This window comes from Zootoca vivipara, chromosome 5, assembly GCF_965207765.1.
Source record: "Zootoca vivipara chromosome 5, rZooViv2.hap1.1, whole genome shotgun sequence".
NCBI lineage: Eukaryota > Metazoa > Chordata > Lepidosauria > Squamata > Lacertidae > Zootoca > Zootoca vivipara.
The window spans coordinates 52,151,073-52,166,273 of NC_142588.1; the positions used below are offsets into that span (position 1 = coordinate 52,151,073).

General features: G+C 41.1%; 1 protein-coding gene across 3 annotated transcripts in view; it reads left to right on the forward strand.

Moving 5' to 3' along the window:
* The window catches only part of CFAP43 (cilia and flagella associated protein 43), a 52,957-nt gene that overhangs the window by 18,290 nt on the left and 19,466 nt on the right, over positions 1-15,201 (forward strand). For 2 of the 3 annotated variants that reach the window (XM_060274723.2, XM_035134003.3), the window contains 9 exons: positions 393-562; positions 1,973-2,125; positions 4,328-4,458; positions 5,129-5,300; positions 7,719-7,817; positions 9,092-9,169; positions 12,514-12,639; positions 13,131-13,235; positions 14,629-14,745. In XM_060274723.2, the coding sequence (XP_060130706.2) occupies positions 393-562; positions 1,973-2,125; positions 4,328-4,458; positions 5,129-5,300; positions 7,719-7,817; positions 9,092-9,169; positions 12,514-12,639; positions 13,131-13,235; positions 14,629-14,745 (1,151 nt within the window). The remainder of the gene's footprint in view (positions 1-392; positions 563-1,972; positions 2,126-4,327; positions 4,459-5,128; positions 5,301-7,718; positions 7,818-9,091; positions 9,170-12,513; positions 12,640-13,130; positions 13,236-14,628; positions 14,746-15,201) is intronic. The other variant, XM_088670640.1, reaches the window with a different exon arrangement.

Here is a 15,201-nt window from a genome sequence, read left to right on the forward strand (position 1 = left end):
TTCCGCTTGTCAAGTGCCAAGAAAACATGTGTCCCAGCTGTTTCTCCCATGCTTTCTAGGCACGGGTCTGAGTGGTTTATCCATTGTCCTGCCACTTTCCCCTAGAAAACCAGCCTTTTAGTGTTAAATTGAAGCAAACATCAATCCAGAGAAAGCCTGATTGATGTTTGCTTCAATTCAGCAGTAAACAGGGTTTCCGCAGGGGAAAACAGAAGTGTGGATGAGTCCTTTGTACAGATATTCTACACATTATATTGAGAGCCTGATCTATGTACTTAACAGTTATCGTGTGCTTTTTACATTATTATTTTTTAGCGAGAGATAACTACTGATATGGAAGTAACATCTTTCTCTCTTCCCCATCCCACTATGAATCCTTTGTTTTTCTGCAGAAAATGATGAGTGTATCAATGAAAGAGGGCAATTGAAAGAAAGTGTCATTCAGATCCGTGGGTATGAACTAGAATATGCTCTAAGTTCTGTGGTCAAGCGGAAGGACAGCATAGTGTTTGGCTATGCTAGCCAGGCACCTTTCATCTGCAAATACCATCTTACGGCAAAGGTATGATCCTATTGCACAATAAATCAGGTGACTTAAGGCGCTCAACCTAGATGTGAAATTTGTTAATTGCATTTCCATCTCTTTAAGCTCTTAAAATTCACAGCCTTGGAACCTAACAATCTGGACCCTACAGCAGTAGGAAGAGGGTTTAACTCCTACTCCCATTTTCCTTATGCACTCCCCAGTTTCCCAAATCTGACACTCTGTCCTAGAATAGTAGCTATGTAGGTGTGGCTTTCTCAGTGCAGCAAACATCTTCTTGCAGGGTGCACACTTCTAGTTCACAGGAGCCTCGTTGTTTGCAACAATAACAATCTCTATGCCCTTAATGCTGGCCTCAAACCAGTCTGCTGTCCTTTTTTGCTAAAAGAGGACATAGCTGTGTTGTAGGTTGCCTCTTTGATGTAGCTCTACCTTGCTTCAATGCCAGTGCTTGTTCGGCGATAGCAGAGAAGCATTCACAAAGTTCAGGGGTGGCTGTTGTAGAAGTGTTGATTTGAGGCCACACTTTCTGCTTTGTGCTATCCATCTCTTTGGCTGGAGATGGAACTTGCTCGCCACCAGGGAGTGATCCAAGTTTAATAACATGTCCAAAAAGGAACTAGTTCCAGTTCATGATCTTTCATATACAAAATGAAGTAGTTCCTTCATGTTGATTTCACAGTTCAAGTTATTCCAATTGGTCCTCAGTAATTTTCCTCTACATTCAGAATGTTGCAAGCTGCTGTGGTGAAGTGTAAAATAATCAAGTTGGAAGTGACTTAAGGCTGTACATCAAGGGAGAATGAATTTGAAGATGAACTAGAAATTGTTCAGCGTTCTACACCAAAATGAATTTAATTCACCTTCAGTTCACCTGCCAATTACGGGAAATACTTTCAGGCGTAGTTCAGAGATTTCTTTAACTAATTTAGGAAACTTTGTTAAATCAATCTGTTTAATTCCAAGCACTGATGACATCACTGGCACATGTCAGGGCCTGTCAGTCTCAGTTCCTGATTGGCATTCACATAGTAGATAGGAGATTTCATGCCATGCTTCCAAGGCTCTGTTTGCAAAGCCAAAACCTGTAGTGGGACTGTTGGGTTGGCACTCAGCATCTAGGGAACCTGGTACTCACAAGAACTTCACAGGGCCAGCAAGATTGTAACGTCCTGGAGAGCAGCTCCAATTTCTGCTTTACATTTAGTACTGGTGAATTGTATGAAATACAGAAGCGACTTGGTTTCTGCCCAAGAGAACTACATGTAGGGGTGGCAGTAAAACCTACTACAAACAGCAGTCCCCATAAGGATTTAACATAGCCCTGTCTGAAGTCCTCTTATTTTCTTTTGTTTTCTTAGTTATTTTACATGAGCATTCTTGAATACTACCACAATCACATCTGCTATGTAATGTTACATTTCACAGTTAACCTGGAAAGACCAGCCAATCATGTTTGCAGAGAAGACGACACCAAGCAAACAGTTTGGACGGGGTTTCCTGGAATTGTCAGCTCATGGCAAGTGGTTAGCTTCAGCTTCAGAGAGTGGCCTCTTATTTATCCATGATGTTTCAAATCTGGTACTTGTCACAGTGTGGCTCCCATTAACCTTTGCTTGTCAGAAGTATTTAATAGGTGCTTAAGCTAACTGTAATAAAATAATCTATGCAGCTTAATCTTTCATGCATGTGTTATTCCAATTGTAAGCCCTCCAGTAACACTGTTAGTGCAGCTTATTCTTAGCAGACTGCTGACAGAAGAATATCTATGCATTTTATCTCACTGACCTCAGTTAAAAATAAAATACCACTTTCCCCCTTTCATTCAGTGATCTGTTTACAAACAGTCTTTATAAGAGAACAACATTCTTGCATTAAAATTCGTGCATAGTGTTACTATTATTTGGGTACAATTTAATTTAGCTCAATGCAGGATTGGGCAGATCTAGTTTGTGTTTTGGCTCTGGTTCAGGCAGACCAGAACACAAAGGGCTAGAGGCAGGTGACATAACCTAAGATAGGAGTTCTGACGATGGCAGATGGGAGAAAGGAGGATGCACGAGTTCAGCAGCTTCTCCAATGGCACATTGTACAGACTAAGTTGACTGTTGTCAGAGCTTTATAGGTCCTTATCAGTGGGTGCAGACTGGCCTTTGAGTTCAGCTGATGTTCTTCAAGTTCATCCTGAAGCTATAGGTCATTGTTGAGCTATGGAACTCTGTCATGGTTTTGCTGAAGAACCACCTGAACCACATTGAACCATGCTTAAGAAACCTGGAGCTAACCATGAGATGGTGTGCTTTTTGTCCCAGCTCCTCCTTTGTCATGTATGAATTCCCCAAAACATTTCAGATAACCTTAACCATGACAAGGGGCTATATTTATCAGTTTCAACCTAGTTAATGAGAATCAGGTTCCCTCTTAACCAGGGTTTGCAGACCTCCTTCAAATTCCAGTTAGCATTAAACATGGTGCAGATATAACCCTTAATCATAATTAAGATTGTCATGGTAAATATGCATAACTTGCAAGCTGTTGGAATCAGAGGCCTTTTTAGGTATTGTGTAAGCCGGGGGGGGGGGATTGCACACTATAGCTCCCCCCCCCCTTCCCGGCCATGGCTTCCCACTCCCGTGTTGAGCATAAAGGTCAGTTTGGGTTTTCTAAACCTGGTTTTCCCCACAATCAGAATCCCAGTGTTATCAGGGTTCCCGGTCACAAGCAGGCTTTTAAGCACATTCAGCTGAGCATTCTGTGAGCCCTCCTGCCCTCCTTCAAACCTTCTTGTGAAACATGAGAAGTTTGTGGGTGGCATGGGTCTCACCAGAACATGCAGCACAGACATTGAAGATGGGGCTGGTGTGCACAACCCCCTATGCAGTGTTAAAACACAGAATAATGCCTGTACAGAGCTAGGATCTTACTTCTTTCCAGGTATGAAAGAGTGAAGTGTTTCCTGCACTTTCAGAGCTTCATCTGCCTCAGCCATCCGTGAGAAACTCATGTGCATGTGACACTCTAAATCATGGCCTTTGTCTCTAAATTAATATTCAGCTTTGCTCATTTAAACATGAATATAGTGAACCACATACCTATTAAAATGGACATGGCTGCAGAATGTGTTTTAGAGGCATTTATTTCTCCGTTGTAATCCTTCCAAAACTCTTTGGTCTGATATTACAACAATTAAATAAACTGGTCAAGTACTGACATAATGTTTCCAATCTCTCTTGTTCTAAACACAAACTTTTTAAATTTTTTAAATGAGAACAAAATGCAAACAACATTAAACATAGTGATATAACTGGGGTGTGGTGGGGGGAGGAAAACTAGAATTGGATAAGAGGAAGGGGAAGAAAAGGGAAAATAATACCCTACATTAATTCATGTGTTGCATCTTCAAACACTTTTCAAGGCATCGGAAAATTACTTTATCCTAATCTTCTAAAATATATCCTCTCCAAAAACTGAGTTGGATCATTGGGGATCTATGTACCGTCTCTGTTGTATTGATGTACTGTGTGTGTGTGTGTGTGTGTGTGTGTGTGTGTGTACATACACACCAAATAGCTTTTAAAATATCTGATTTAGATTCTTTCCTAGTTACTTTTCTTTGATATGTGAGATGCTCAGAGAGAGCTATATCCCAGATTCTGCCAAACCAATCTCTTCACCATAGTTAAGAGAATAAAAACAGGCTGCAGAATCTCAATGTCCCTCTCTCTAGAAGGAATTCCTTGACTATCAGGTAACAGTGGTATTTTCTCTCTCTTCCTGTCTAAGGAGGTTCTGGCTCGTGAATACTGCCATTCGTATCATGGACAGGGAATCAGATCTTTAGCATTCTCACTGGATGGCCAACATATTCTTGTAAATGGCATGAAGGACGGTGCACTTGTTTGTCTGAAATGGAAGTATGTATAAGCTGAAGAATGCCTGTATATGACATAAAACATCCTTTTAGCAATTCCATTAGGCTATCATTTCCTATTCAACAGAGCAATTTAAATATTTTAATATACTTATATCTGACCCCAAACAACTAGTTTTACATCAGCTAAAGAAGGGCAACTAAGGGTCTTTCCAGCTTTTTTTGGTAGGTGTATTTTCCAATGTGTCATTTATACTGGATTTCCCCCACATTTTCCTGCTTTATTAGGTGTTCTGCAATGCTTCCCCAATGTTATTATATTATTGCTATCTGGGTGGTGATGGGGGCTGGGACTCTAGCACCATAGCAAAAGAAAACCTGCATAAAAATTGTAAAGGTGGTGTAAAAATTTACAGGATTTTGGAAGGAAGTATAGCAACATGCAGTGAATGGAAATGGAAACTGCAGGTGCAAACAGTATTGAAAGTGGTAATGCATATAACCACTATGAGCACAAATCACCATGAGTTGCAACAAGAAAGATGTCTGGAATGGCTCTAATTTAATTGACATGGGCTACTATCCTGACCATTTATTTTTGAGCAAATAAACATTGGATTTAGATATAACAATCTTTTGATCAGTCGATTAATTATAATAGTACAACCGTACCAGTCTCCTAGTCGTTTGATTTCTCTCTCTCTTTTTTGCAGGAAACTGGGAGAGCGCAAATCAAAGGAGGCCACTGACTTTGGGGCTTTCCTTCTTAGCAACGTACTCGACAGCTATATTTTCCAAGGAAACGCACACCTAAAGACCATGCCAGAATGGGCAGTGACATCAAGTCCCATATATAAGATATCTTTGGAGAGCATTTCTTCTCAGGTTTTAAGACTTTTTAAATATACTAGTGTGGTATTTGAAACATAGGTGCTATATAGATCCATGATGTGCATGTCTGGAAGTTGGAGATGAATTACTGTGCATCCTAGATCTGTTGTTAAAGGATGTATTGCAGAAATGACTGGTGAATGCTCTGGGTAGATAGATAAATAGATAGATAATTTAATTATTTATACTCCGCCCTCCCTGGCCAGGGCTGGGCTCTGGGCGGCTAACGCCAAATATGAATTACAATAAAACGTAATAGAAAAACAACAACAAAAACAAGCAAACAAACAAACAGTTAATTAAAATACAGCTTAAAATACAGCCTCATTTTAATAGTAGCCCATAAATCAAGACCACAAAGGGCGGACACATCAGATATTCACCCGAGCCAGCTATCCATGCTGGTCCTACATGGGCCAGCAAAAAAGCCAAGGGAAAATTTATGTACTAAATCCCATATAAGGGGTCAGAGCGAGTCTAAGCCGAAGGCCAGGCGGAACAGCTCCGTCTTGCAGGCCTTGCAGAAAGATGTCAAATCCTGCAGCGCCCTAGTCTCCTGTGACGGAGCGTTCCACCACGTTGGGGCCAGTGCTGAAAAGGCCCTGGCCCTAATTGAAACCAATCTAACCTCCTTGAGGCTCAGGACCTCCAAAGTGTTGTTATTTATGGACCTTAAGGTCCTCCACGGGGCGTACTAGGAGAGGCAGTCCCATAGGTACAAGGGTCCTAAGGTCCTAAGTGATGTGATTGGTGGAGGTCTTGCGTGAAGTTGCCATAGACTAAGCTTAGTAGGAATAAAATACAGAATTGATGAATATATATATATATATATATATGCAGAAAGGGCATAGGGAATTGGGTGTGTTTGTATTCTCTATCACTAGATTTTAGGACCATCTTTCTGTTCTGTTTATTAGAATGACGAAAACTAGTGAAGACTGGCAGCTCACTGGATGACCCAGACCTATATTGTCAAGCTATTGGGGAAGACAATGTGAGATAGCCAGGGCTTGACATTCTTGCTCATCCCCCTTGCTATGGTGACAACCATGTTCTGTTGTCAGAGATAAGCCTGAAGCTTCCTCCCAATACTGGAGCTACAGAGGAGGAAGCCCAAAACATGAGCAGGTGTCTGCAGTATGTTTTAGATACTCATTTCCCGCTTAAAAGCAGAAAGCAAAACAAATGGCTACCTTCATATTCTGGTTCTGAACTAAAGACGGACGATGGAGAGGCTTGTCTCTGAGTCTTTCATGCAGTTATAATGTCTAATGTGCTAGAGGAAATAGAGCCCTGAATACTTTCCCCAACCCCCAGAAGCTCTGAACTGCAGGGGATTGGCTGAGAGTTCTGTTCGTTCCTGATCTCATTGTGTGCAGCATAGTATCAAGGATAAAACCCCACCCCATGAGGCAGGGGCATGTCCTAATTATGAGAAGTTTGTGACTGGCCAACATGGCCACCCAAAGGATATTGACTCCTTGCAGTAACCCAACTATAAGCCATCCTGAGCTCCTTGAAAGAATGGTAAGATAAAAGTGATAGAGGCCATGGATCATCATTCAGTCCCACTTTGTATTGTCCTCCATGGCATTATGTGTTTAATGTTGTGGCGATGTTTTAGGAAATATAATGCTTAAAAGGTAAAGGGACCCCTGACCATTAAGTCCAGTCGCGGATGACTGGGGTTGCGGAGCTCATCTTGCTTTACTGGCCGAGGGAGCTGGCGTTTGCCCGCAGACAGCTTCCGGGTCATGTGGCCAGCATGTGGCGAACCAGAGCAGCGCACGAAAACACTGTTTACCTTCCCGCTGTAGTGGTACCTATTTATCTACTTGCACTTTGACGTGCTTTCAAACTGCTAGGTTGGCAGGAGCAGGGACCAAACAACAGGAGCTCACCCCCTCGCGGGGATTCGAACCGCTGACCTTCTGATCGGCAAGCCCTAGGACCTGTGGTTTAGACCACAGCGCCACCCATGTAATATAATGCTTAGTATAGTTCTAATCCCTTTAGAAGCAAGGAAATGTGATGAGTGGCAAAGGTTTGTAGGGCTAGGCAGGCCCCAAACCAGTGTAATAGTGAACTTAGTTTGCTGATTAGTTTCTGTACACAATCATTTTTATATGGTAATAGTAACAACCATGGTAGTCTGCCACCAGCATTGACAAATCTTGTTGGGAGTCTGTGCAAAGCAAGCAGTATAATAATTATTTCGTTTATTCAGATTTATTTAAATTTGCACTCTCCCATCCTATAAGAAAAATTAAGAGAGCAAATGTTAAATATCTTAAGATGAAAATTCAGTATATAAAATGGAAATCAAATATACAGTACTCACATATTTTGGTGGCTGAAAATTCTGAAGATAAATCGATAATAGGTCCTGTCTTTTTAAATATAATGTTGCAGAAGGCATCATTTATTGATACAACAGAACAAGATGAATACTTTCTTCTGACTCAACCAAAACCTGAAGAGACTACATGGTTGGACCAGAAAGCAGAGACGGTAATTTGTCCAGTACTGTAATAAAGTCTCGGTGGCAACTGAAATGTGTTTTGGTGTCATGCTGCTCTGTTTTTAAAGCTGCCCCCAGTATAAAAAAAAACCTGGTAGAAACTGCTTGGGAGTGAAAACCAAGCAGCCTAGGCTATGTATGTACCAATGCCCCTCTTTTCATTTCTGTTTGATTCCTCTTTAGACCAGTTTAGACATACCACTCTGGTTGAAAAAACATGGTTTTCTGAACCGGGAAGAAGCAACAGGCTTGAGAGCCCACTCCTCCCCAGTCACTTTTCCTTTTGCATGCCTAGCTTCCTGATTTGTTTGTTTGCTTTGACATCCAAACCTGCAAAACGAAGCCACAGTTTCCCAATTTGGATACCATAGGAAATCATGTAGTCTGCTCCTAAATATGGCACATGAGAGGACTATGGAAAGGCAGGAGAGGGTGCTCAAGTTCATAACAAATTCTCAGTCCAACAAACCAGGTTTTGTTGGAATGGGAATGTGGTGTCTGAACCAGATCTTTGTATCAGAAAATTCATTTGCTTCTCTCAGGAAGTTTGCAGTCTGCACCATCACAGGATTACAAGTGATTGGGACACTTATTGTCAAGCAAACCTACTGGTTGGTCACCCAATCACTCACCACATCACTCTGGCACCTGTCCTTATTTCTGTTCTAGCCAAGTTTTTGACTGAAACTATAGGCAGTAAGATTTTCACATTATAATCTCCATTAGAGCTTACCTGTACTTTATTTCATGTACAGTATCTAGAATCATATTGTTAGTTACTTAGCAGTTCCCTCAAGGCACAGCAACTGTTCCTGGCTACTACTTCTCTGCCCTTGGTCATTACCAAAAAATTCTCAGTCCTACCCCCAGAGCAATGTCATTTGGTGGGGGAGGCAGCCCTCATGTGCTTGTATTGTACATTTCATGTAAGCCAACTTGAGGATCTTTCTATATCAAGAAATACAGGGGTGGGGCAGCCCATTTCACTGCTTGAAGCAAATCAGGAAGTGCTGCAGTGCTGCCGTCACTACTGTACCTGCTGCTGCTGCTGCTGTACCAATTTTGAGAGATCTCACCCAAAATTAAGCTAATGTCAGCATCATTTCTCCGCTGGCAGAGGTGGAAGGGCACCTGCAGGGGGGCTCCGCTGCCTTAAGTGGTGGCCTCACCCTGTCTGATTCAGAAAGATGGATTAGAAATCAAATGAATGATTAATAAACATCTCTTCCCCCCCCCCCTTGTCCTTCTCTCTATTACATCCTAGGCTATGAATGTGGAATCCAGCAAGTTTCATGGAAATAAAAAAGAAGTAAAAAGCAGAATTAAACAGCTACGCAAAAAGGTGTGTGTTGACAGATTGTCAGAAGCATTTTCAGGGTATTGCCCTTTAGCTTTTCCATAGCTTTAGAGGCATTGTGATAACATTGCCTATTTCATAGTAGCTTTTAAACATAGCTTTAAATCCATTCTCTGGAGACCCCTAACCTGAATACCGGTAGGAGCCAATATCCCCTGATGACTGGGAGCTAATATGGGCAGAAAAGATCAAACGGGTCATTTTCACAGAGTTAAAACCCAAAGAGGCTCATATTCAGTTGCAGCTGCATATAAAGGGCATTTAAGAGCAGACCCGCATCTAATGTGCCATTTGGGGAGGAATTTCAAAGCCTGCATCTTTATTCTGCATTTTATCAGAACATCCAAAAAGCGAGCCTTGCATACCCAGCAGCAATAACAGGCTGAGGTTGCCTCTTATATGTGGAGAGGACACTTTTGGCCAGAGTCAGAGGCTTATTCCAACTGTCTTGCACTTCGGTTTCCTTCTGCCTTCATGAGATTAGATAACAGTTTTGATGTGTACCACTGCACTCTTTAAGGCTGATTTTATTACAGCAGGTAACTGGATGCCACTTTAAATGTTTCCATTTAGTTGCTGCTATGGGAAAGTGTTGATTACTACATAGACTTTATGCCAGTGTCCCATGTTGTTCTGCTGCTCTACTTTTTATTAATTGATATAATTTATTATTCCAATGGTTTCTGTCACTTGTTTTAATGTCTGCAGTTCTCCAGGATGTTTTATAGCTGGAAAGTGTGATGATAGCAACAATATCCTTCACTGTTGGTGGAGATGTGCCTCTGAATACCAGTTGCTGGGAAGCACAAGTCAGGGAGGGCTGTTGTTCTCAGGCCTGTTTGCATGCTTCCCATGATTATTTATACTAGTGAACATAACTAGAACCATTCCATGAGATAAGATCATGGCAGTGGTTGTCTTTAAAAGGGAATGTTGTCTTCTCAAAAGGGAGACACTAATCCCACTAATAAGATCATGCAAGGCTTATGGGTGAGTGTCCAAGCTGCAAGTAAGAGCAGAGCCAAATGGCACATACTGGACTCAATGCAGTGCAATAAACCCTTAGAACTTACAGAGGCTCTAAGTCACTGTCATGGACATGACTTCCCACAGTCAAGATGAGCAGTGGGGGGGGGGGGGTAGTCAGAAGAGGAAGAAAGAGACTTGCTTCTTTCTCTCTTTTTTTGCCAAATCATTTTTATTTGTTTTACATACATAAACATTTTACATTAAATCCTATTTTCTTTATCTTTCTTCCATTGCGGCTTTTCCAAGCCTCTACTTCCTTCAACCCCCTTCTAATGACTTTCAGACATTATTTCTAAATACTATATTTCCAAATTCTAACATTGTCCAAATTCTTATATTGTCCTTTCATTTTATACTATCCCTTCGCAATGTCTTTTACTACTTATATCTACAAAGATTCTTTCAATCCTACTAACATTTTCAATTCTGTACCACTGTCTTTCAAATATTCTGTAAATTTTATCCAATCTTTGATGAACTTCTGGTCCCGCTGTTCTCGGATTCTTCCCATCATTTTGTCCGTTTCTGCGTACTCCATCAATTTTATATTCCACTCCTCTTTCGTCGGTAATTCTTGTTTCCATTTTTGGGCTAAGAGACTTGCCTCTTTCTCAGCCAATGGAAGGCAGTAGACTACAGTCCCCCTTCTCAGAAGGAGGAGAGGCTGTACTTTATCAGTACAGCGAGAACAGGCTGGACGGAGGCCAATTCTCTGAGGAGCAGCCGTTAGTCACCTAACAGGGGAGGGGGAACTCTTTGTCAGAGGAAGAGGTAGGAGATAACCCTGAGAGTCCCAGGGCTTGCAGAAGAACAAAGGTCAAGGAAAGGCATCAATCAAATAAGAAGAGGGGGGCGCTTTCGTGTTTCCTGTTGAAGGCCCAATTTGAGTTCAGATGCCTCAACTTCATCTTGATGGACGGTTGCTAGTGTGAGTGGTTCTGAGGTTAATGACTGTATACAATAAATCTTCTTGTAAATACAACTACTGCGTGCTGATTATCTAAGCCAGCGTTTCTCAACCGCTGTTCCGCGGCACACTAGTGTGCCGCGAGACGCTGGCTGGTGTGCCGCGACGTGCGGCGACGAGAAGGGCGGATTTACATTGTCACGTGCCTGGCGGCCGCCAATAATCCAAAACTGACCCACCAGAAAGCAATATTTTTCCTCCTCTTTCCCAAAGCTCAGTGCAAACGAGCCTGGCGGCCGCCAATACACAACCCTGACCCGCCGGACGGCTTGTGAAGTCTAATTACAGGATATAGCAACCAACACAGCAATTGGCAAGTGTTTCTTACAGTCATAATTATAGTCAATATAGGGCGGCACAGAGTTAAATTTTTTAACTTTTTTAATGGTGGTGTGCCTCGTGATTTTTTTCACGGAACAAGTGTGCCGTGGCCCAAAAAAGGTTGAGAAACACTGATCTAAGTCAGCAGCCTGCTAGATCCTGACAGTCACATATATCCCAAAGAAACAAAAATACGGTCAGCGCTTTTCCTTATTAAGATATTCCAGAACAATTATGCAAAGAGGATGAACTTTTCAGTTGTCCCGTTAACAGTGTACAGTGGTACCTTGGTTTTCAAACATAATCCGTTCTGGAAGACCGTTCGAGTTCCAGAACGTTTGAAAACCAAAAACTCAAAACGGAAGCCTCAATATGGAAAACTCAATACGGAAGCTGCGTAGCATGTTTGACTTCCAAGGCACATTCGAAAATCGAAGCATTTACCATATTTTTCTGTGTATAAGACTAGGTTTCTTTCCTAAAAATAATGTCAAAAATTAGGGGGCGTCTTATACATGGATACATTTTCCCCATTTTCTTAAATCTGAGTCCCCCCAAATACATGGGGGGCTTCTTATAGACGGAAAAATACGGTACTTCTGGGTTTTAGGCAATCAAAAACTGAAATGTTCGATAACCAAGATGTTTTAAGTACCACTGTATTTAAGTGTGTGTTTTATGGGTTCTAGCTGCAGCATTTGTGTGATGGCTATTGGGACTGCTTTTCCAACACCTGCATGAAGAAGGAGCAGTGTCTGAATCATTCCAAACTTTAAAGGCACTATGTACCTCCTACAGTTTCATAAGTAGATAGATATTTGCTGATACTAAAACATGGAGACGCAGACTTCCCAAATACTCTAAGGCAGAAAGTGGAACCACTCAAAGGCTGTTTGATTGCAGCTTCTTCATCCATGTCCGCTGTATGTTTGGACAAGCATGTTGCACCTTCACTTTTTACAAGCACATTTTGAGCCTGCCTCTCTAATACTTTACCATTTAAAAAAAACAGATTCAGGATATGATGTTTGAAAATGCAATGGTACCAAAAATTGAGATGCTGGAGCAATACGAATTCAATCTGGACGTAGAAGAACAAGAGAGACAGCAAGTGCATAGTGAAGCAGAAGTGGCAAGGGTAAGGTGAACTTGTGGGGAGAGATTGCTGCAGAAGAGAAAGAAACATTGGGCACAGAGTAAAGAACTAGAACACAGGAACACTAAATGCTGGCATGAATTTTAAAAGTTACCTAAGGCAGGGGTGGGGAACCTTTTTTGGTTGATGGGCCAGATCATTATCCCCCTACCCTCCGATGACCACATTTGGCGGGTGGTCAGCTGTATCCACTCCACCACCAATCAGACAAAACCCCACACTGTAATCTGCACACATTCTTATCTGCAGGCAGTTATCTTAACAGGACAAGCAGACTGCACAGGCAAACAACACACCCAGCTCTTGCTGGCTAGGAGATCACGCCAGGCAGGGGGCAGGATGGTGCAAAACAGCCCTTTCCTACTTAGTCCTCCTGTAGGTTTGCTTAGCACATTCTAATATATATATATGATTTTCATGTAACCTAGTAGAATTGGTATCCTTCTCATTTGTTTTTTCTATTCTAAAAAAAGGTAAAGAAGGATATAGAGATGGAAAATCTGGCCAACTGCTATTTACGTGAGATCATCAAACGAGAGTGTTGGGATACCATGTCAGTTAAAGGGCGTTCAGTTAAGGTAACTTATATTGACTTTTTCTTTCAGCTTGGTCCTGTTGTAATTAAAGTACCGAAGTAAAATAATTAACAGAGCAATTCCATACATGGCTACTTGAATTAATGTCCTTTGCTTTCAATGACACTTCCTCCCACATAAGTGTACATGCAGGATACTGTCCCATGAGCCAGAAGATCTCGTGGACCAAACTCAATAAAATATTAATTATAAAAGAATGGCAGCAAAAACTATTGGAATATGCAGAAATGGTGAAACTCACCGGAAGAATAAGAAACCAAGATGACAGAGTCTTTAATTTAGACTGGAAATTGTTTATTGAATATTTTTAAAAAATTGTATACAGATACAATCATTAGCACGATTAAGTGTAAAGACATGCAGTGAGATAAAACCAATTTTGAATGTATGGGATAATTAATAATTAGGTGTAAATTAGGAGATGCAGTTAAGACATTATGAATTGAAGCAACTGCAGAAAGGGGGAGAAATGGGGTATTGGAATTTGATGTAAAATGGGAAAATTATAAGTAAAATTTATATAAAAGGAGAGAAATCAGAATAAACATAGTAGGAGCTAAAAAAATAAATGAATGAATAATAACAAATTTGAAACTTATGCTAATTAGGAGAGAACTGGACTCAGTTCTGGGTCCAAATGACATGGCAAGCTATGATAACTCGGAAGCAAAAGCTGCCAAACTCCTCCTCTCCATACATGAAGAGGGGGCTTGCTTTGGCTTGTTCCTGCTCATTCACATTGCACTAAATTGTAGTCTAGCAGGCTGTGCAAACACAGCCAAAATATTAGTTGCATTGTATCATGTTGACTTAAAAATTCAGACATGTTTTTTTTCAGGCCAGAGATACTAATCATAGCTCAAACAGAACTGATCAAGGGGGAGCTTTTTTAAGGATCTAGAGAACTGTGAGCAGCCTAGAAAAGCTCCAGGGCCTTGTTGAAAAATGAACTACCATATGCAGTCTCTTAGTTTGTCTGTTCAAACTGTGGAAAGTCTCCCAGTCCCAACAGCCCATAGCTGTTGAATGAGAAAATCCCAGGTTCAATCCCTATTATCGCTAGGTGGGGCTAGGGAAGTATCCTGACAAACCTGGAGAGGTGCTGCCAGAGTAGACAACACTGATCGGGGGACCAATGGTCTGACTCAGTATGATAACTTCCCATCTTCCTATGTAAGGCTTCTCCATATTAGCAGGTTATGACTTTGAAATCTTAATTTTGTTACAATTTGGCAGGAGCTGACGTTTGGATTGTTGGTGTAAATTTTCAAATGAATGGACAGAGTTTGCACATGTCAGTGTTGAACATTTTCTTGAAGTAACATGAAAGAACCTCACCCACAGAATCTTTATTTCCCCCTTCTCCACCCAAAAGGCCTTCCACTCATCCTACGAAGTTCAGAATTACCCAATGAAAGAACAGAGTCCGGAAGAACAGTACATGTTGGAGAGAGTTTGTTATTTAAAGAAGATTGAATCAATAGATCTAAAGGTAGAATCTCTTTACCACTTCAAAAAATAAATCCCCATCCATAATAACCCTAATGTTCAAGGCCATCCTCTTAGATGTTTCCCATGCTGAATGAAGTGATATTGTTCATTATAAACCTTACACCTCATAATTTAGAATTTTGCTCTTAGAAATACTCACTCATTAGCTCTATATCCTTAACCATGAATTTAAAACAATTGCATCTACAGTACTATGTAGAGCAATACAGACAGAAAACTCCTATGAACAGTACATATGAAACATAGCAATTCATGTTAAAATAGTAGATCTCATTGGAAACATATAACATGGGGCACAGATGTCAGTATTCCCATGAGCTGATGTGCTTACCAGTTATTCCTAGTACAGTAGTTGCCCTGAGATTACTGCCCTGAGACTACTAAATAAACATGGGGCCAAAACGGATTTCATGTTACTCATTAATTGCATGAGTAG